Source organism: Meriones unguiculatus, chromosome 1 (assembly GCF_030254825.1).
Source record: "Meriones unguiculatus strain TT.TT164.6M chromosome 1, Bangor_MerUng_6.1, whole genome shotgun sequence".
Taxonomy (NCBI): Eukaryota; Metazoa; Chordata; class Mammalia; order Rodentia; family Muridae; genus Meriones; species Meriones unguiculatus.
Window position 1 is genome coordinate 60,063,713 of NC_083349.1, and position 23,561 is coordinate 60,087,273.

Consider the following 23,561-nt stretch of genomic DNA (forward strand, 5'->3'; position numbering starts at 1 on the left):
ATAAGCTCTAGGGATTAACCTATCTGTGCCTCCCCAGCACTGGGACTACAGACAAATGCCGCTGTCCCCAGATGTGAGTATTGACAACCCAAACCCAGTTCTTCATGCTAAGCTAGTAAGCACCTGACTGAGCCATCTCTCTAGCCCCAGATTTACTTCTGAGCAGTTTGGCAAGTTAAAGCCAGTATCTTTGCAAGGAATGCTACAAAGCCATCGATTAAGCAAGAATTTAAAGTGACTGTGGAATAGGAGAAGAGGAAAAAACAGGTGACAAGAAATGTTTATACCTATAATCTCAGCACCTGAAAATGAAGACATAAGGATCATCTTTGGCTATAAACTATAAATATTTTGTCTCAAAAATAAAAGCAAAGACAAACTGCTGATCTTTCTCAGGCTTCCTATGCTGGCACACATTTTCTTTAAATCCAAAATATAAGGCAGAAATTTTCAGAAGGAGGAGAAATGTCCATAAATAGGAGCAAACTTATTTAGCCCCTGTCATCATATAAATCAACATGAAAGAGCAATCCCTGGGGGGGGTGGACTCACACGTTATTGATAAAGCTGCCACTTCTCTCTCCTGAGGTCTCTCTCTGACTTAGAGGACCATCTGCTGATAGAAATAAGCATTTTGCTGCAGTGGAGCCTCCAGATTCTAGAGAAGAGGTAAGCAAGCCCTGCTGGGGTCTTCTGTACCACCAACTGAGTTGTCAGCCGAGTTCCCACTGCAGCCCCAAAGCCTGTTTCCAGGCTAGGGCTGCAGCACCCAAGACTGGAAAATGTCTCCAGAGTCTCAGAAGAGTAGTGCGTGACACAGATTGGATGACTTGGATCAACTGATTATCAGTTTCATTTCTTATGTCTTGATAGATGTCTGTGGACCAGGCAATCTGGCAATGATGCAACCAACAGCCTTCCTGTCCTCTCCACTGCCTACTCACCACATCACTCTCCAGAGATCAGTAAAAACACGTTTTAATTATCAGCCTGATTGCTTATAAACAAGGTGGTGAAAAATTAACTTCTCTAAATGGAGAGCAAGCAAAAGGAGGGAGATTTTAAAATAAAATATTGGGGTTAGAACTCAACCCACAAACTTGAGGAAACCCAGCTCGGGGAGGAAAAGCTGGCCAGGCCCTCTGTTTTTGCATTCATACCACATTTCAAGTGAGTGGCAAGCATCCCAGCCACTGTCCACTCCTTTCCCCATCCAGCTGGCAGGAACACAGCCTGGCATGGCAAGCTGCATGCCAAAGGCACATAAGTAAGTTATTTATTGTGTCACTTCTCCCCTGCTCTCACCCAGTGCTCTCAGCCAATCCTGGGACTCCAGACTCTGTCCACCCTCTCTCATCCCAGTCCCTATAGACAGCAGGAAATAATATAATAGAAAGGGGAGAACGTCTCACCTTGGCCGTCCTGTCCCTGGAGCCACTCACAATGATGCCCCCTTTGCAGTCCACACAGTTCACCTCCTGTTCATGAGCCGAGTACTTGACAGTGAAGGTGCTGTGGATCTTGTGAACACCGATCTTCCCATCTCTACAAGAGAATAAGGAGCCCACCCCCAAGAGTTAACTACTCTCCCTATAGAAAGAGAACAAGTCTACTGAAACAGCCCTAGTGTCCAATGACGTCCAGATTAACTAAGTATTCTGCAATATGACCCACAAGGTGCTTTTAAATACTTTTACTTCTTCAGCACATTTGGGGCTGACAGATGAGAGAGAAAATAAACTTCCCGTCCAATACTATCAATCAAACCTGCTGCACTTTGCATTAAATGCTCTTCCTGTTTTCTTCTCTGGCTAATCCTATTAACAGCTTCTGGTAAATCTCTGCTGTTATGGGGGAAAAAGGCAAAACAAAAAATGCCACCTTTTTACAGTTTCCTTCATCATCCCTCTGTGGTTGAGGCAGACACAGGTTCTGAAGAACAGTAAGGAAGACTCGAGGAAGATGCCAGCACTCACCCTCCTGCACTGACGATATGCGAGTTGGACAGCACAAAGTGACAAACATCCTCATCATGGCCAGCAAAGACTCTGAAGGGCCGACGGTTCAAGCTGGCACCATCTGGACGAAACTGGTAGGCCAGGATGAAATTAGCCTGAGATATGTACAGAAACCCATCTTCTAGCTGCATCCAGGGCATCTGACTAGAGAGTGAAAAAAAAAAAAGTAAAATCACTGTCTGCACTGTCATAGATAAGCGGGACTTAAAAGATTTAAACATTAAGTTAAGAAGTAGGGAAGTCAAAGGAAACTTCCAGTCAGGGAAAGTAACCTCTACATTCTAGCTAAGTCCAACTGGTAAGTTTCAAGGTTCCAAGACTCCAACACATATGCCTTGCCCAATAGATCAGTTAAGGTGTGATAGAGAAAAGGTAAGTTTTAGGAAATCCCATTCCCTTGTTGTTGGAGCAAGAGCATATTTATAAGTGAAAAGATTCTAGTCATTAGGAAAGCATGCAAACCTGCTCAAGAAATGCCTAGGTCCTCCCAAGGACAGTGACATTTCTGGACTGGACTGGAGGGTAAGTACAGTGATATAAAATAACTCCAAAGCAGCATGCCACAAGTCAGGAGCTAGAAAGAACTTGGCTCTCACTGAAACTGATAAGAGACATCCAGAGAAGGTTATAGATCCTCTCTCCATCTCCAGAAGAAAGAAAGTTTAAAAGCCATAGGCCAATCCCATGCATGGGACTAAAGCTTTAAGAGAAAGTCTTTGCTGGGCATGGTGGCACACCTGCAATCCTAGCACTCAGGAGGCAGAGGCAAGAGGATCTCTGTGAATTCTAGGCCAGCTTGGTATAGGACAGCCAAGGTGACAGAAAAAGAAAAGAGACTTTGCTGGGAAATCTGCACACAGCTGTAGTCCTAGCACTCTCCAGAAGGCTGAAGCAGGAGCACACGATCAAGCCATCTCTAGATATATGTAGGTCAAGGCCCTTATAGGTACATTGCGATCTTATCTCAAAAACAAGGGTGTGTGAAGAAAGAGGGAAGACAGGGGAGATAACAGAAGAGGAAAGGAAGGACATGAACTGGACATCTAGGTTCTCTGGTAGGGACTAAGCCCCTCCCTAAGACAGACCTGTGCCTATCCTAACACTCCTGGAGCTAACAAGTCTCAAGAAGTGCAGAGGGAAAGCTGACTCATCCCATGTACAGACAGCATCTCCCGCTGCCAAACCTGTCTGAGCAAACTGTGCTGTTTCTTCCCTAGGCTCCTTAAAACAAGCGTCATGGGAATGTGGAAAAGTTCTGCAAATTGACTTGCTGGGCCATTAAATGCAGCTTGGACGTTGTAGTAACTGAGTTTCTGCTCATGCAGTTTTTACAAATGTGTGCACATATTATATAGAACATGTGTACAGATGACTACATTCGTATTCACTGTTCATACTCCTCTTCAACATCTTTTTCACAATTATGTAGAACACTCAAGTGGCAAATAGAGGAGGCTAGAATTCATGTACTTTACCTAGGACAAGAAACTAGGTTCACGCCAGGTGAATGGTGGAGAACCTGGGACAACCTGGTAACTTTTCTGTGTTTGTTTGCCAGACTGCCTTAAATTAATGCCCTAAAAGACAACACCAGGAGCAAAAGGTTGACAGAGAAATTTTCTTTGATGTTAAAAGGCACAGATGGCAGGGTATGCTGGCACTTGCTTGTAGTCCTAGCACTAAGGAGGTGGAAGCACAAAGATGGCAAGGTTGGGGTCAACCTGGGCTACAAGGGAGACCGTGTTTTAAGAAAACCACTACCAATACAAATGGAAATCAGAAGGTAAAGCCTTCATCATAAAAATCCATCTTTCTCTTTAGCATAATGCTACCACATAATTCACAGCAACTGACATCAATCAAACCAGTAGAAACAACACAAGCAAGACAAGGGTCACTGTGGTAGTTTGGATGAGAATGGTCTCCATAGGCTCATGTATTAGGATGTTTAGTCACCAGGGAATGGAACTGTTTGAAAAGGATTAGAGAGGCTGGAGAGATGGCTCAGTGGTTAAGAACACTATCTGCTTTTTCAGAGGTTCTGAGTTCAATTCTCAGCATGGTGTCTCACAACCTCTACTGCCTCTTCACATGTAAATGGGGCACTCATATACATAAAATAAACAAATAAAATCTTAAAAACAAAAAAAGAAATGAAAAGGATTAGAAAGATTAGGAGGTGTGTCCTTGTTGGAGGAAGTGTGCCACTGGGAATGGACTTTGAGGTTTCAAAAGCCCATGCCAGGCCCAGTGTCTGTCTGTCTGTCTGTCTGTCTGTCTCACATGTTGCCTGTGGATCAGGATATAAAGCTCCAGTGCCATACCTAGCTGCTTCCTGCCATGCCTATCATGGACTAACCCTCCGAAACTGTGGGTTAGCCCACGATTAAGTTATAAGAGGTGTCTTGCTCATGGAATCTCTTCACAGCAATAGACAGTGCCTAAGACAGTCACCAAAGGCAGAGGTCTGCCTTATTTTTCACCAAAGGGACAGGAGAGCCAGAATGAAGAGTCACAAAGCTCCCAATCCGCTGTTATCAACCAACCAACAAGAAGCACTTTTTGGGTAAGGTTGCAAATAATAATTATGAAATGCTTTGGTATTGATGAAGCATAACTGTGCTATAACAACCATGAAAATTTCATAGCAGCCAGGCATGGTGGCGTACACCTTTGATCCCAGAGCTCCAGGACGCAGAGGCACGCAGATCGCTGTGAGTTTGAGGCCAGCCTGGTCTACAAAGCAAGCCCAGGACAGCCAAGGCTACACAGAGGAACCCTGTATCAAAAGCAAAACAAAAATTCAAGGGACCATGATGGTGAATGACAGAACAGGTCATCCAAAGCCATCTTTTGGACTCCAAGCACTGTTCTGCATACCCACACATGGGCACATACACACTGGCACTTTTCCTAAGTCCTACCTCACATCTACCTAATATCCAATTTTGCCTTTTAAAAAAAATTACATTTTTGGGGGCTGGAGAGATGGCTCAGAGGGTAAGAGTACTGGCTGCTCTTCCAGAGGTCCTGAGTTCAATTCCCAGCAACCACATGGTGGCTCATAGCCATCTGTAGCGAGATCTGGTGCCCTCTTCTGGTGCATAGGCACACATGCAGACAGAACACTATAAATAATAAATAAATCTTTTTAAAAATTACATTATCTGGGAGGGTGGGGTTGGGAGGGAATGAGGGAGCGGGATACAAAAAATAAAAATTACATTTTCTTTTTGTTTTGTTTTGTTCTTTCAAGACTAGGTTTCTCTGTGTAGCCTTGGCTGTCCTGGACTCACTTTGTAGGCTAGGCTGGCCTCAAACTCACAGCGATCCGCCTGCCTCTGCCTCCCTGGTGCTGGGATTAAAGGCGTGCACTACACATCCAGCAAAATTCCATTTACTTGCTTTACTTTGTATGTACATGTCAGAGCACACATGTGGAGCTCAGGAGCTACCTTTCAGGAGCTCATTCTCTCCGTGTGGATCTCAGGGAACAAACCCCAGTTGTCAGGCTTTCCTTCCTAAGCGTCTTCCACCCCTATCTTGTCTTGTAAATCAGAAGAGAAGCGACCTGCCAAACACGGACTTGGCCCTGGGATGGAGCCCCAGCATCATGACCCCCTCTCCCCACAAAAATGAAGAATAATTAAACAGAGTCCAAAAGGATAGTTAACTTCCTAGAGATAACATTCAAAAAATAACCTAGCTGGGCGGTCAACCTAACAACCGAGTGGTGCCCGCTGTTAATCCCAGCACTCACTCAGGAGGCAGAGGCAGGCAGATGTCTGAGAGTTCAAGCAGCCTGGTCTACAGAGTGTTCTGGGATAAGCTATACAGAGAAATTCTGTCTCAAAACACGAGAGAGAGAGAGAGAGAGAGAACCCCTAAGTTACTCAGCCCAGACAAGCTTTGAAATTGAGATCCTCCTTGCCTCACACTCCCCATCCCCGAGACTACATTTCTTTTTTTTTAAGTAATTTATTTAATTTTATTTTTTATGTACATTAGTTTGAAGTTGTCAGATCCCTTGGAATTTGCATTACAGACATTTGTGAGCTGCCATGTGGGTGCTTGGAATTGAACTCAGGACCTCTGGAAGAGCAGACAGTGCTTTTAACTACTGAGCCATCTCTCCAGCCCCCCAAACTATGTTTCTTATAATCTTTTTATAACTATGTTAGCAAGTCATTCATTGGTTGGACTCTGTGGTGTCTGGTTACCCTACCAGAGACAGCCCTATGATCTAATTTCTTATTTTCTATGTGCTCTACTGTCTTGGGAAGACTTAAAACAATCAAGAAGTAAGGCTAAAAGATGGCTTAGAGCTTAGTAGCACTGGCTGCTCTTTCAAAGGATCCAGTTTCAATTCCCAGCGCCCACAGTGGTTCACAATCATCTGTAACTCCAGTTCCAGGGGCTCTGATGCCTTTTGGAGCTTCCTCAAGCAGTAGACCTCATGCTGCATAGACATACATGCAGACAAAGCATGTATGCACAGGCCAGGCTTAACAGTGCATGCTTTTAATCCCAGAACTTGGTAAGCAGAGGCAGGCAGATCTCTGTAAGTTTTAGGACAACCTGATCCACACAGGGAGTTCAGGATAGCCAGAGCTATACAGTGAGAGTCCATCCCCAAAAACAAACAAAGAAAACTTACACACATAAAACAAAAACAAATCAAGAAGCTACTTGCCTGCACCTCCACTTCAACAGAATCCCTTCTCGGCAGCGCCCCAGCCGCCAGTTCTGAGACACCTTCACCCGCTCCTTTACTGGGATGCCGGTCATCCTATGTGCAAAAGAACAAGAACTCAGTCAGGACAACTCCCCGCCGAGAAGAGAAGATTCTATGCACTTGGAAACACACAGAATAGAACCAAATATAGGTTAAAGAGATTATGAGACCAGGAAGTAAGGACTACCTCCATACTTGGCCAATCAAGAAACAGAAGTCTATTTAAACTACTAAAAGTGTCTATAACGATGTCAAAACAATCCACTGGAAAACATGGCAACAAAGTGTTGCCAGAGACAACTCCACAGGTAAGATGCACTTGCCACAAAAGCCTTACGACGTGAGTTTGATCCTCAGGGCAGAGAGAACCTGCGCACATAGGTCAGGCGTGCACCTGCCCACTTCACCCCGTAAGCACACAGACAGGAATAGGAGACCGACATACTGCTGCTGCACTAAGAAGGTGACACGATAATAAATATATATTTTTTTTAATTTCAAGTACTGAAACGCCTGTATATTCATCTTAAAAAAGATGGACCCTGCCTGACTCCTACCTCATACCAAACAGGAAAAGTTTATATATAATAAACCTACACATAGAATCCACAATGTAAAGCTGTTAGAATAAACTATATAAAACCATCTATTTGGACAAAAAAAAAAAAAAGCTTATGTATGTTGGGGGTAGGCAAATCCTTACAAAAATGTAAAAGAGCTAATAAATTAGTCTTTATCAAAATCAAAAAACTATCACACAAAAATAAACATAACAAGCCAGAAGTCTGAGAAAAATTAATATATAACATATATTATATATATATATATACACACATACAGATGACAAAGTACTTGGACGCAAATGAAATATTTCTGCCTCTAGGCTTAGGCTAGCCTTGATTGGCTCTGCCTCAGCCTCCCAAGTGAGAGGGTTACAGACACGTACCCCATGCTCAGCCTTTGTGTTTATATATTTTTAAAAGACCAATAAAAAGTTTTCTAGCTGATGATGGGAAATAAAACTGGCCCAGCCATTGTAGCAGAAGGTCTAGCAGGGTTCTTCTATATTTTTAATGGGTGTGAGTGGTTTTCCTGCATTCATGTATGTGTGCCATGTTCCTATCTGATGCCTGAGAAGGCCAGAACAGGACATGAGATCCGCTGGAACCGGGGGTATAGACCCCATGTGGGTGGCAGGAACCAAACTCAGGTCCTCTGTAAGTGCTCTTAACAGCTGAACCAGATCTCTGCCTGCTGATAACTTAAAAAAATAAACAAAAAAAAAAAACAGATTATACTGAATAATCATACATGCTGTATATCATTTACATGAATTTGAAAAAACGGCTAATTAACCTAAAATGAATAAAACTTCATAGTGATGAATAACCAGCAGGGCAGGAGTGGGAACTATCTGGAAAGGAGCATGTGGACACTTTCTGAGGCTCTATGTCCTATGTCTAGGTCTTGAAGGGCTTTGGGTCTAAAAAGGCACCAATCGGGCCAGATGTGGTGCTACAGGCCTGTACTCCAAGTACTCAGGAAGTCTGAGGCCTCCTGGTCTATACGGCAGGCCAGCCTGAGCTACACAGTAAGACACTGTCTCTCAAGAAAACAAAAGTGGGAGGGGCCTGGAGAGATGGTTCAGAACACTGGCTGTTCTCCCAAAGGTCCTGAGTTCAATTCCCAGCAACCACATGGTGGCTCATAACTACTTATAATGAAATCTGGTGCCCTCTTCTGGCATGCAGGCACATATGCACGCAGAACACTGTATAAATAACAAATAAATAAAATCTGAAAAAGAAAAAAGAAAAAGAAAACAAAAGTGGAGCCATGACAAAGGCTCAGAGAGTGAAGGCCCTTGCTACCAACTGGGAACCTAAGTTTTATCAGCAGGACACACATGGTGGAAGGAGAGAACTGACTCTCACAATTTGTCTCTGATGTCCACATGTAATACACACACACACATATATAAATGCAACAAAATTTTTTAAGAAAATAAAAAATTAGCACCAACAAATTTCAAATGATAAAGTTTAAACGAGCACATCACTCAAATGTAAATATACTGAAAATCCATTCTGTATACATTTTAAGAAAATACATACACTGATATAATCAGGGATTTACATGCACGCTCAACTTTAGAGTGTATTAATACTTTAACTTACTATGAAATGCATGACAGCGCAAACATGGCCAGATAATTATGACATCTAGACGGTGAGTGTATATGAGTGTTCACTGTGGGCTTCTTTCTCGTGTACTCTAAACTTCTCATTAGGAAACGCTGACTGAGAGCCGTGTGGATGAAAGGCCACCAGCAGCAAGAGACAGGAGCACACACCAGCAACAAGAACGGCAGAGTGTGGGTGCACTGACAGGAAGAGCTCAAGGGCCTTTTGAGAATCCATCTTTAGACAGAATTTTGAAATCACGGGCAAGAGTCTGAAAGCTGCATTTTAGGTGTCTGCATAGCTCAGTGCTTCCGTGGCTTCATACACTTGACCGCACAGGTAGACTGCCTGGGACACACAGGGGTAACACTACGAGCTCTGCCTGGAAACTCAATGACCAAAGGAGAGACATACATACACTCTTCTGTTTCTACACCTTCACATGTACCACTCATCACTAAAGCCCAGCCCACAAAGTCTCACTTTAAACACTCTAACAGACACAATTTGGAAAGATGGCTTGGTCAGGCAGAAAGTTATCTAATCCATTTCAGGCCTCATTTATTTGTATAAAATAGTTATTTTGATTCATGAAGTAGTGAATGTACAGGACTGAACTTTAAAAACACACAGATACTTAGCTTCATTGAAGGTAAGAATAAGAATGAGTCATCCTAACGGGGCAGTGGTGGTGTACGCCTTCAGTCCCAGCACTTGGGAGCCAGAGGCAGGTGGATTTCTGAGTTTGAAACCAGTTTGGTCTACAGAGTGAGTTCCAGGACAGCCAGGGCTACACAGAGAAGCCCCATCTGGAGCTGGGGGACATCTCCCAATCCTCATCGATTCCCTTCTTCCGTTTGCCCTTCACTGACCAAAGGAGAGACGTACATACACTCTTCTCTGTTTCTACTTACCCCTTCACATGTACCACTCATCACTGGGTTCCCTCTCATCTTAACATCTTACTAAGCACGAGACATTTATGCTTTTATATATTTCTCAACCCTTCTACGATATGATAGTTAATAAAGGAAAATATCCCTTAAACTTACAGAAGCTTGGAGACAGTGTAGCATGGGTTGGGGTAGCTCAGCAGTAGAAGATATGTACATTTGTAAAGCTCTGGGTTGAATCCTTAGCATAGATAAACAAAAAACAAGTAAATGATGGCGTTGACAAAACTGAACAAGTACCAATAAAGCAAAAGAAAAAAAAACTGATTTAGGCCATCTCATACTATAATACAGTAAATTCAAAAAAAGAGTTGATTTGGACATGATAGCACAAGCCTATGATCTTAACACTCAAAAGCCTGAGGCAGGAGGATTTATTGTGAGTTCAAAGCTAGCATGGGTCATGGAGTGAGTTCCAGGTCAGCCTCACCTATAAAGACCTTGTCTCAGTTTAAAAAAAAAAGAAAGAAAGAAACGCAAAACAAATAAACAAACAAAGTCAATTTAAAGCCAGGAGTGGTGGCCCACGCCTTTAATCTAAGCACTCAGGGAGGCAGAGTAGAAGGATCACTGTGAGTCCAAGGCCAGCCTGGTCTACAAACTGAGTCCAGAACAACCAAGGCTACACAGAGAAACCAAACCCTGTCTCAAAAAACAAGATAAAAAGATAGTACAGGTATAGAAAAATGAAATACATACAAACTCCAAAGAAAAGTAGATACAAAAACATATGAATTATAAAGTATGTAAGTTTGACTCTATTAAATTTGAAACAGAGGCGGGGGGAGGGGGGATTAAAAGGTAAACAACAGAGCCAGGGAACCTAATATGGTAAATCCAAGGTTCATCTCTAAAACTTTTAGGAAGCTGATAAAAATCTACCAAAACAACACCCTGTCTCTAGTATCCGGCCATCCATGTCCAACAACTGAAGAGCAGTCACGTGGGATTCACACAAAGAAACCCTGAGAAAAAAACATTCCTGAATACTAGTCTACAGAAATGTACCTTAAAATACGGACTCACATCTCTTAAGTGGGAAAACCTGACAAGCTTTTGACTTTATAAGCATGGGTTTGATTACACATTGCTGGTCCTGTTTTCTGATCTCAAATTTCCACAATAAGCACTGTATCACAAACAACTCAAATGAGAAATACACTGTCCAATGTATGAGCTGGAAACAGCCCCAATGCTTGCCTGTGGGAGGGAACAGCACACAAACGCAATGGAATAGAGCATGTGCAACCACTAGAAATGACAAATGTAAGGACTCAACCCTGAAAATAACTGTTGTGCTGTAAAAATAGTAACTGTAAGACTAATACTTACTTCATACCATGTAACATTATGTTTCCATAGATAATAGGTCAAAAGTTCATGTTAATGATGCTTTAGGACGCTGAGCAAGTTCTTTAAATATACCACACAGTTGGTAATATGTAATACCTATTTACCTTTAACTACACAGATTAAACAAAGCTCTAGAAGCAGAGAAATCGGACTCAGAAAACTGGAATCGCCCCCAGGGTGGATCATGTAACTCCAGGTAACTTTCTGTCTATTTCTACACCTATGAAATGAGGATAATATTTCACATGGGGCCAGAGAAAGCTCAAATAAAAAGTTTGCCACACAAGCCTGATGACCTGAGTTTGATCCCCAGAACCCACAATGGGAAGAAAGCACCAACCCCCAAAAGGCGTCTGTGACCTTCACTAGCACAGGGTGCCACAGACTTCAGGACTCACACCCATCACATATACACAAGTAATTTCATAATAACAAAATAAAACAGTATTACTAAGCATAATTCATGCAAGCAGGTATTTTAAAGACAACACCTAAAGCAACTTTATAAAGTGATTATGTCATCACAGAAACATTCTTTTCTTGTAAACACAAACATATCTACTCACTAATATCGGATATCAGCACTAATTCTAAACTAATATTTTTTTTCTTCTAATCAATTTAGTTATAACTTTTCAAAATGACTTCTCTAATATAAACGTTTCTCTTTTAGGCTGAAGCTGTGAGGGAGACGTGGGTACGTTAACACTAACGCCTTACTGGACTCTCCTGTCGGGGGGGATGTGGTCTCTGCTATCACGTTACCAGAGTGCAACCTGTATCACAGCAAGAGAGAACTGAGGACAGGAAAAGAACTGACCCGAAACTAAAAAAGCATACACCGTTCTGCCAACACTTCCCTGCAAAACGTCCCTCCCGATGCCAGAGATGAGAGTTTATAGGTCCACCTCTCCTAAGCTAAGTCTAAATTAACAGGCACAGGTAACATTCTGAATCACAAAAGAGGTGGCGAGGGAAAGAATGCGAATAGAGGGAAAGAATGCGAATAGTTCCCGAATTAGGATAAAGATGTTTCTCTAATCTTCCCGGTCACTTAACAGCAACTTAGTGACACTTTACTGAGGAGTCTGAGATGCCCGAGTCTCAGCAGCAATGAACTTTCAAAGTTCAGCTTTAGAAACTGCTACCAAAGAGCAGATGCAGGTGTCTTCTCTCACAGCGAACTCCATCATCAAATACTTGCTGTGGCCCCATATCAACTTCAGCTTTGACTTGACTTGAAAAGGTACCACTATGTTAAAAAGCAACTTAAACAGCTTTTTTTTAATCACCCTTCACCAGTCCTCTCTGAGAGGAGAGGTTGCCAAACTGTATCTTAATTATTTATTGGCTTCAGTACCTGAAAAATCAGGGTCTGCTCAAAAATCTTCTTTCTCTGAGACCTGTCACCATCCAATCAAAGGAAGCAGGTAGAAGTGAGCAGAAAAGAGGACAGAGGCAGGTGGGTCTTAGCAATCAATAAAGGCCTTGTTCTTACCCTTGAAATGGCCGTTGGCTAACCATTTCTTCCAGTTACTGATATAAAGTGAGGGTGCTCCCCATAAAGAACATGATTAGTGCCCTGTAAATAAATCTCCCTGTGGCTGTTAATGCAAGGAGAAATCTCTAACTTGGCCCATGGACCTGGCTGAACTGCCATTTTCCCAGCCCTCCGTCCCTTGCCTCAGGCTAATTTTTCCACTTGCCCCCTCCATCTCAGCTTTCAGGCACTTAGTCACCATTAGAGCTCGACTGCATTCCTGGGTGCATGAACTATTTTAAACAAAACAATATAACATGCACCCACCGTAAGCTACCTGGCCCCTTAAAATCTTGGCAAGTGAGTCCAGAGGGGCATAAATAATCTAGGATCTTATCTAGAATGATCTTTCATTTCCCCTCTCCAATCTCACACCCAAAAAGCAATGCAAAACAAAACAAAACCAAAAACAAATAAACGTGGTGTGAAGAATAACGGCTAGGGGAAGGTGTGTGTGTGTGTGTGTATGTGTGTGTGTAAGATCCCCAGTCTACAGACTCTCCAGGATCAGAAGACTCCTAGAACACTGATCCCTTTCATCCCCTGTCCCATCTTCAAGTGTCACTCCCCTAAATAACCAGCACTGCCTACTGAAGTAACGGGCAAGACTGATGTTTTGGAATTCGGGAAGAAGGGACAAGTGTGGAACAAGGCCACTGGACACTGAGCCAATGAGAGGGGCACAGGCTTATGTAAAATGAGGGTTGGGGCTCAGTTTACCTTAGCACTACCTCTTCTTTTCTTTCCTTTTCTCCCTCTCCAGAAAGCAAGACCTTCCCCATCTTGCCTGTGACCACCAGTTCTACATTTCTAAGAGTGTAAGCAGCCCAATGAGAAACTTGTAACCTTCATCTCATCTGCACTTCCATCCAATGGCAGATGGCTATAATTAAGATTCTGAAAAGCTCAACGAAATATCATTAAATATTATTAAATATGTTAAATCCCCCCAAATCTAGGGTGAAGTAAAGCAGCAGGAAACAAGCAGGACAGCGCAGAGCTGACAAGAATGCCCCACGCCTCCCTTCAAAGGACCCTTAATGTCAACCCACTGTATCCACCTTCTATCCATGCTCTACACTCTGCGACTGCAGCAAGCAGCCCTTTCTCACTTAACCCTGTACCCAAGGCTGACACTGCAGCTTCTTAAACTGTGTGCCGCAACTCCAGGTGTAAGTCAGCTTGGGAGTCATGAAAAACAGTAGAAGGTCTCTAAATGCGAAACAAACAAAAACTTCATTCAAAATCAAATGCATCATGAATCACAATCAGTTCTGGCAGTTCATCCATGCTGCGCCGTATGACCTCATGGCAGCTCTGAACACACAACGTGCACACTTTGTGCTGTGCATGCCTTCATGCCGCAACACCAGCACCGACCACTGCTGCCTGAAACATCCTGGCTCAGACTGACAAGTATGCTAGGTTATCAATTGCAGTATTTGTACTGTATATACAACATTCTCTGCTTTTACAGAAACATAATGGTTTAATTATGGAACACAAAACCAAAATATTTTTCTACCATCATTCTTCAGCATATAAGTATTAAATTAGTATATCTTTGGAGTTTACTGTATTAGAATGCTTGGCTTTAAAATCTGCTGTTTGAGTTGCCAACTTGAGGTTCGTTTTTCTTAAAAAATCATTAAATTGGGCTAGGGAAATGATGGCTTAGTTGGCAAAATTACTGACACACAAGCATGGGGACCTGAATTCAGATCTCCAGATCCATATAAAAGCCAGGCATGGTGGTGATTATCCGCAGTGCCAGCACAGGGACAGGGCAACAGTTTTCAGCAAGTAACACTGTGCAAGCATGAGAATCTAAGCTCAGGTTCCCTAGAACCACATAAAATCCTGGCACTGGTTGTGCACAGATAGGTGGATCCCAGGGACTTAAGGACATCCAGTCTAGCTCAAATACTAAGTTCAATGAAACACCCTGTCTCAACAAGCTAAAATAAGAAGGAGATAAAACAAGATATCCAGTGTCTACCTCTTTCAATATGCACACACATAAGGACACCCACACACTCACATATATATCCACATACACACAAAAAGCACTCACACATGTATGACTATCCACACAGACATACACAATTATTACACAAATTTTAGCTTGGGATTATGGGAGAATTTCCATCAATTCTAAAATGGTCTTAAACATACTTTTGCCATTTTGTATTACAAATTGATGCCACACAAGGGTCTTAGTATGACACTAATATACCAAAGCACCAGTCAGCTTGGAAAACAGGAAGATGTTCTACATGCTCCAGTGTCAAATATCCAGCCACCACCTAATCCTTTCTGCAAAACCATGTCATTACCATGCACTCCATCCTCAATAAATGGTAAAGTTATGTATAAAAAAGAACTGCTTTAAAGTACATTTCATTATGACTTAATATCAGTGAACTTTTTATTTGTATATCCATTTTATATACTTTTATACCCCAGGTTTTATAAAAAATTATCAGGCAAAAAGGGATCAGGAGTAGGAAAAAACCTAAGCCCCTCTCTACCTATACTGCCAGCACCGCAGCACGGCCCTACCTCGGCCCTTGACAATGCCAGTCTAAGCAATCACCAGCACTCCACCAGGCTGGGAGGGTAAACCAAGATCCACCTGCCTCTCCATACCCACTGACTGCTGAAATGAAGTGTGGGCCACCACACACCCCCAGGCCATCTTGTTTCCTCAGCTCTCACTGGCCTGGGGCTCAGTGAACTCAGGGATCTGCCCGTTGCCTCGTTGCCTCGTCCCCAGCCTAAGCAATACAAGACCCTACCTCAAAACTGAAGAAAGGAGAGAGAGAGAAGGAGGGAAGGAGGGAGGGAGGGAGGGAGGGAGGGAGGGAGGGGTAGAAGGGAGGGAAGGAGGGATAGGTAGAAGGAAGAAAAGAATTGTTTTTAAGAGCTCTCAAGAGTACAGTTCTCCTTTGGCAAGCTGTTCAAAAGTTCTTCCTGAGGCTGAGGAGACACGAGTTAAGACCACTTGTTCTGCCCAGCAGTGGTGGCTTTAACCCCAACACTCAGGAGGCAGAGGCTGGTGGATTGATGTGAATTGAAGGCCAGCCTGGCCTACAGAGCGCGTTCCATGACAGTCAGCAATATACAGAGAAACCTTGTCTCTTTAAAGCAAGCAAGCAAACAAATGATTAAAAAAAAAAAAAAACTTGTTTTTGCAGAGGACACAGGTTCAGTTCCCAATACCCACATGGTGACTCACAACTGTCCATGACTCCAGGTCCAGGGAGTCTGACATCCTCTTCTCTCTGCAGGCACCAGGCATACACACAGCACACACACATACATGTAGGCAAAAAACCCTTACACATTAAAAATAAATTTAAAAAAAAAATGGAAACTCTTCCTAGCTGTACACGTCATAGCGCACAACTTTAAGAATCCAACATAAGTATCCAAATTCTCTGCCGGAAGCCAGAGGCGTCCAGAGCAGTTTCAGAAGCACTAGGCACAGGCCCTGTCCTTACCTATGTGGGCACAGCGTTTGGGCCATGCTCACACTGTCTTTCCTGTCACCGGTTTATGATTTGCAAGGCACTTGCCCAGTGTGTGCCCAGCAAAACTTTAGCAGATATTAGGCAGGGAAAAAAAAAATTATGTTCAAAATACTTTGGACAAGGAGGGATAAAACAAAATTAAACAGGTCCCTCCATTAAAGAACTTCTCAGGGCCTTTATTTTACCAATGGGCATGTGAGCCCCAGGAGGGGATATGGCACACAGCACTTCTGACATTCATTTGATTACAGAATCGGTTTTCTGAGACTCCTACAATACAACCTTCAGAAAGGCTGACCTAGCACTTTCTGAGAATGAACGACAGTAAAAAAAGAAACTGCTGTTTGTGTGCATGTGTGTGGACAGGCCTCCCCTCTGAGTCATGAATTAGGCACAGGCTGACTTGGAGGTGTACTTTGTTCTCTTGCCTTCTTTTCCCTGGACTCCCCATCTGAAATGTGAGGAATAATTACACCCTCTGCTTCCCAGGGTTACTTTTTATTGTTTTTAATCTTAAAACTGTGTTCCATATTAATCACCCAAAGTAGCCAGACTTTAAAATCCCAAGTGTCCCACTAGCCTGGACAAAGGGATGGAGAGAACGTGAACCATACACCAGCAGCCAGTTTTCAGGTCTCCAGTTTCTAGGCTGCTGCTGAGTCGAACTGCAGGTAAGTAAGGATGAGAGGAAAGCTCTCCCCACAGCACAGCTACAGGGAGCCCTGTCTTGGGCACATACCACCTACGTCTGAATCTTGATGCATCTCTTCAGTATAGACTTTCCGAAGTAAATCATAGATAGATAGATAGATAGATAGATAGATAGATAGATAGATAGATAGATATGTATGTATGTATGCATGTATATGGTCAAAGCTAGAACTACAAGAAAGAAAAAGTACTAAAAGCTATTTCCTTTTTTCTATAGAAAGGAACTCATTAAGTTCGTGAATGGGGAAATATACTGTTCCTTTCAGTGAAACAGCTCTCCGGGAAAAGTATCTCAACATATTTACTATAAAACAATTTAATTTCCCTGTCCCATCACCTGCCACCTATCCCCTCCCCACCCCCAACTCCACAGATTGTGGATTTCCTCTCATTCTTGGCAGAGTTACCAGAAGAAACATAATACCCCCTTCGGACTGCTCCCAACAGCTGCTGGAACAAGAAGGGGGAGTTAGGGATAGCCCTCAAAAGCTGCCTCTAAAAATGACTCTTCCCTTTCCAAACCATGCAGCCAATGAGTGTGACTTCTCTTTTTTTTCTGATCCCTTAAAGCAAAAGGAACGGCTGGCAAGGTGGCTCGACGAGTCAGGACACTTGCCACCAAACCTGACAACCTGAATTCAATCCTTAGAACACTTGTGGTAGAGGAAGAAAACCAATCCCCATAGCTTGTCCTCTGTGAACTCCACACATGCCATGGCATGCACGCCCCCACACACGCACATGTACACAAATAAGTAAATGCTGCAATCTGTTTGAGTAAGGACCCCACAAAGGGAGCAGTGTTCCCTGTCCAAGACGGCCATCTCCACCGCATCTATTTTCTGTTTGCCTTAAAGTTGAAGCTTCACCTCAGAAAGGCAATTCCTTCTTTCCTAACTTGTATTTCCAGAAACAGTGTCCAGCTGCTTCTCAGGTCTAATATTTCTTACGTTTCTTTAATCCACAAGTTTTTTAAATGACATTTAGTGTGGGGAAGGGGGCTGGGGAAGAGGGTAAGGGAAAGTATGGCTGCGCCTATGCCACGGTATGTATGTGGAGGCCAGAGCACAACTGGTGGAATTTGGTTCTCCTTCTGCCATATGGGTTCCAGGGATTAAACTCAGGTCCTCAGGCTTGGCAGAAAGCACCTTCACCCACGGAGCTATCTCACTGCTTCTTTTCTTTTCTTTCTTGCCTCCCCCCCCCAACACACACACTTCCTTTTGAGACAAGGTCTCTGGCTGCCCTGGAACGCACTATGTAAAACAGGCTAGCCTGGAACTCACAAAGATCCATCTGCCTCTGTCCAAGTTCTGGGATTAAAGGTGTGCACCACTGTGCCTGACAAATCCACCAATTTCTAAGTTGCATTTCTTATCAAACACCAATTTAATATACTTCCATTATTACTGGTCACCTGTCCCTTCAGGTCAAGAGATTTAAAAAGCAAAAATCTAGGACTCAATTCAGCAGTGACTCCTCTTTCCTGGTCATCACAGTCTAACACTTTTCAAACTCTAGAGGAAAAGCCCCATTACCAAGCAACAGAGAGAAAGAAATATCCAGTGAGCCTTCAGCATTGGGCCTCCAGTGGCCTCAGCTGAAGAACTGAGACCACCAACAAAGAATGTCAGCTGGGGGCAGAGGCAATGACTCTCTTCACCAAGGAGAAACTGGACAGAAGCTCCAGCATCATTCCCCGAAGATGATGGCTGGGGCTGAGTGAAAACCGTGAAAACTGTACAAGAGCTAAGGAAGAAAATATAATGGAAGGAATGATTTGGAATAAGGGGTGGGAGAAGGCGGAGGGATGAACTAGCTGACCCCAAATGTCTTTTCCATCTCTAACTCCTATGATTCTTTGACCTCCAATTTTGTGCTGTGAACAAGGAATGGAAAGTCAACAGACATGGTAATGTTTTGAAAGAGCCTGGCAGTCTGCTCTTGTCATTTAATGGTCTTTACATGTATTTTTTAAGGTGTCTCCAAGCCCTGTCTTCATTTCACAGTTGTCACCTTTCTCAGCAATTTGAGCTCATGTCAAATACCAAAAAAGAAAGAGAAAAAGAAAGAATGTGCAGGCAATTAATTGTAGGCTAAAGAGGGGCAGGCAGAAGGGCCCATTGGGTGGCCCATTCTTCCAGGGAGGGCGATGTGGACAGTGCAGAAAATGAAGAACTGACTCAAAGCTGAGGCGAGGCAGCCAACCCTCTAACAAGGGTCAATTCTTTTTCCAGATAGCCTCCTTCTGTTTCAGATGAGTGTCCTGGGGCCAGGATTCACGTGCATTCTTAACTAGTATACCCAGCTCGCTTCTGCGGTGGCCCACCTAAAGCCCATTCATCAGAACAAGACTGCAGAATGGAAAAGACTGCTTTAGAAGACAACCGAGGCTTTTCTTTCTCAACCTCATCTGACAGCTGATACACCAGAGAAATTTTCTGAAAAACCAGTTTCCGTAGACAGGGGTAGGTAGGAAATCGATTTTCCCTCTAAAACTTATAATCCATATTTTTCCTTTATTCCTTTTCACTTTAATTTTCAAAATTTACCAGAGTCTGGCCTCAAAGGAAAGTCAACTTGGATTTCTTCCTGTTTCATGGTTAGTAGTCAGGACCACACACTAATCTAATGCCAAGGTCAACCCAGAGTAAAGGGTACATTGTCTTACAAAGGAGATTCTTTTTTATGTCAAGAATTTGAAAATAATTATTTAAAAATCTGTATGCTTCCTCAATAACCTTACAGCACCTGGATTTCAGAAGCTCAGCCCAGATTTTACTTCTGGTGAAGGATCTAGCTTTCCAAAAGAATCCACATTGTAGCCTGGAGTCTGGGTTTCTCTGCGATTCTACCTTGAAAGTTAGAGAAGTCACCTCTATAGTTCAAAGGTGACTAGGAAAGGCAGGGACCGTTTCATCCTCACAGCCTTGGAGGCCCTCCTTTCTTCCAGCATGCTTCTGAAGGTAGGGTCTGCAACAAACCATTTCCTGCTTTTGCAGGTGTATTTACTGTGAGCATGTAAACTGAACCCTCCTTTTATTAACTCATTAAAAAAAAAAAAAAAAAAGCCTGGGGCTGGTGAGATGGCTCAGTGGTTAAGAGCACAGATAGCTCTTACAGAGGACCTGTGTTCAGTCTCTGCACCCTCGTCTGGCACCAGGAATCCAAAGTCCCTGACCTCCCCAAGCACCTTCATTCATGTGTACAGACCAACACACACCATAATTAAAAATAAAATAAATATTAAAAAGAAAAGGTCTTTCCAAAACAACAGAGACAACAGATCCCTACAAGCAACATCTGGAGGGCTAAGGAGAGGGTGACCTCTCCCATGTAAGGCAGAGAGTATATGAGAAAGGAGTCTGGGCTACTTTTGCTATACATTTTTTTTTTTTTTAATTCACAGTTTAGACCTTAAAAAGACCAATCAGCAACACTCTTCATTCAGTTAGGAAAGGAAACTCCATGTCCCTACCCCTGGGGTGGGGGACTCTTAGGCACAATCATTTTAAAACAAACAAACACACTCTGCTTATCTGTGTCTATCTCACCATTCTGGATGTTAATCATCACTGAAATAGATACCTTCACCCTCCAGCCTCAAAGAGCTCCAAGGCTACAGAACTGTCAAAGGAATGAGCCTACATGCCAGGGCAAACACCTCAGGAGATCCACTCCTGAAACCCCTATTGTTAATTCCAGGCAAATCTATCACAGGCTAATGTACAAGAGCACCCGGGCAACAGTCCACAGAACATTTAAAAGGCAATTCCCATCTGACAATATACAACACTGAACTAAAGAAGGGGATCAACAGGCTTTAACATTGCAAGTATTATTTAAACAGGCTTCTGTGCAGGTTTTTCCCTTCCTTTGCTCTCATTCATTATCAATATCAGAATTTATAGAAAGTACCTGTTCCTCCCCTATCACAAGATGCTTCTTGCACATATCCTGAATCATATATGAACTGAAGTCTACTGCTGTGTTCTTGCACACTGAATTAGGTTAGAGCCCACCCATTCTTTTCTCAAAAAGATTGCTGTATGAAACACTGTCTTGATTTTTATTATCATAACCTAGATATTTCTATTCCCCTAGGCTTCATAAAGCTTTCAAACAGAACTAATTTGAAATCAGATGACTGATTCAAACTACCCTTTGTTTCCTAAAAAAAAAAAAAAGAGGGTGAGGAGAGAGAAAAAAAAAAAAAACTCCACTTAGGATACTTCTTAGTGTTCACTGTTTGGGCAAGAGGCCTAAAGGGAAGCAAATTATTTGTTTGTGGTTTTTAAGTGGCTCAAATGCCTTCAAGCACAAGTATAAGACCATTAGCAAATCACAAGGAACCCAAGCAGTCCATCTTACTCAACAGAGCTATGACCAGTTAGGAACAGCTAAACTGAACAGGGCTTGCCCTCAGCCGGAAGGTCAGTAAACCTCAGCAGGCAGTGTTTCTGAAAATCAGAAGGCCGGGAAAGCAAGAGCAGTCCCTAAGCACACAGGTTCTGCTGCCATGTTTGTGAAAACATTCAAGATGATAATGTGCATGTGTGTCATTAGGCAGCACTTCCAAATCAAATCATGCCCACTTCTGATATATGCAGAATAAAGGTGAAGCCAAACAATGACAAAGTGCTCATGAAAGGCCTCCTGGCACTGAACACAATCATATCTGGTCACTTTGCAGAGCAATGTTAACCCTGGTCTTTACAGACAGAAAACTCAGAACCAGTGGGATTATGTGCCTTCTGAGAAAGTCAAGTTTGCGCTGTGCTTTTAAGGACATACTTGCTTATCCATTCCACAGTGAATCAGTCCAAAACATGACCAGCCCTCATCATGCAGGGAGCCACGATCTGTGCTCGAGGAGTAGGCATCCTGATGCTCTGAACTGAGGTGCATGCCTTATCTCTTCAGGGATGACAACCACCTCTCTGGGTGGTTTATGAAGCTCTGCAGCTGTCCAGAAGCTGGCCACACTGGTAAATGCTCTCCACCTGCTATAACAGGCCTAATTTCTCCCCTCAACCCAGAAAACAGAGCAGTGACCCTGTTCTCTGTCAACTGCCACAGCAAAACCACCTCTCTGGAAGGATAATGCTTCATGCTAGAACATGCAAAAAATTAAAACATACATATCTAATAATAGTAAAGCCATAATAAATATAATTTGGGAGATTCTAAGCACTTTATACTAATAAATTCATTTTCATTGTTATCACTCTCAGTTTCTCTCTTTTAGAACATCAGAAAGGAAAATAAAAATAAACAACTACTCTTTCACTCATTGTGTACTGTAGGGAGCAAGAGAAATGCAGACTTTGCTTTGGTTGGCTTGAATCCAGTTATTTTTGACTTCTATTATAGTTCAATATTCCTTCAAATGAGCTAGTTGCTCTGTCAAAGCACTTGATATACCTGAAAGAAAAGTGTCTTTCCAAAACCCAGAACTATATACAATAAATACATGCCAATAAAAAAAGAGGAGGAGGAAGAAGAAAAGTGATCATGACATTTCAACACAGGGAGCATAATCTAACCCTAGCAGATACTCACTCTATCAGGGAGCAACATACTTCAAATGTTGTGGAAATGGGATGATAACACCAAGAGAAAAAAAGTGAGAGTTCAGACATTGAACATACAAACTTGTATGTGTGTGTGTATGTATATACATTTAACATACAACAATGAAAACGTTCCAAAACAAAAGTGAAAGAGAAGAATTGCTTAACCAAAGGGGTTAAAAAATAACTGAGTAACCATTTACAGGAAAATGTAGTAAAATGTTACTCCTTGCCCCAAAACAAGTGTTACTGATGAAAATGCCTTTTAAAAATTCCAAGTTATAAAAAAATTAGTTGTCAATTCTATGGAAGAATTATAAATTTCTCAGGTTAAGGGGAAGGAGCAGATTCTAATGAAGTATAAAAATTCTAATAAAAACAGAATAAAAAATTGGCTGGAAAATGTATCTCCAACAAAGATGACAGACAAGAGTCAAACATTTATGACCCAGAAAAATTCCAAATTTATAACAAAAACACCATGACCCCAGTAACAAAGAGTAAAAAGAGACAGTCTCACAGGTGAAACAGACACATGGCAAAATATTTATCCTGGCCAGTGATGAGAGATAAAAAATAACAGAGCTTTGGCACACTATCACTCAGCCACTAAAGTAGCAAAGGTTTTTGTTTTTAATTCTCACATCAAACTGGGTCACTCATTCTTTGCTGGTTTACTGTGACTTGGTCCATTACTTTTGCTTATCAAAACCTTTCATCCCATGATGCCTAGCTTGAGATCTTTACGCTAAGGGACTAATTCAAGGCAAATGTATGTCCCGATATGCGACATAGCTCAATCAATAATTATTCATTAAGCACTTGTTCTGTTGGGATGGGGAGGGGAGCAGGTGGGCAACTGGGGTGTGCAACTGAAAAACTTTTAAAATGCAAACCGTTGCAGTCATGCAAAAATGATGATTTCTTACTTTTTGTTTAACTTTGTTATTCTCCCGTATTAC

The 23,561-nt window shown here is 42.5% G+C and overlaps 1 protein-coding gene across 3 annotated transcripts in view; it reads right to left on the minus strand.

Annotated features, from left to right (window-relative positions):
- The window catches only part of Fbxw4 (F-box and WD repeat domain containing 4), an 80,212-nt gene that overhangs the window by 55,271 nt on the left and 1,380 nt on the right, over window positions 1-23,561 (minus strand). For 2 of the 3 annotated variants that reach the window (XM_060390509.1, XM_021649920.2), the window contains exons 2-4: window positions 6,712-6,807; window positions 1,977-2,162; window positions 1,413-1,545 (exon numbers count right to left, since the gene is read on the minus strand). In XM_060390509.1, coding sequence (XP_060246492.1) covers window positions 1,413-1,545; window positions 1,977-2,162; window positions 6,712-6,807 — 415 coding nt within the window. Of the gene's footprint in view, window positions 1-1,412; window positions 1,546-1,976; window positions 2,163-6,707; window positions 6,808-23,561 lie in introns of all 3 variants that reach the window. The other variant, XM_060390507.1, reaches the window with a different exon arrangement.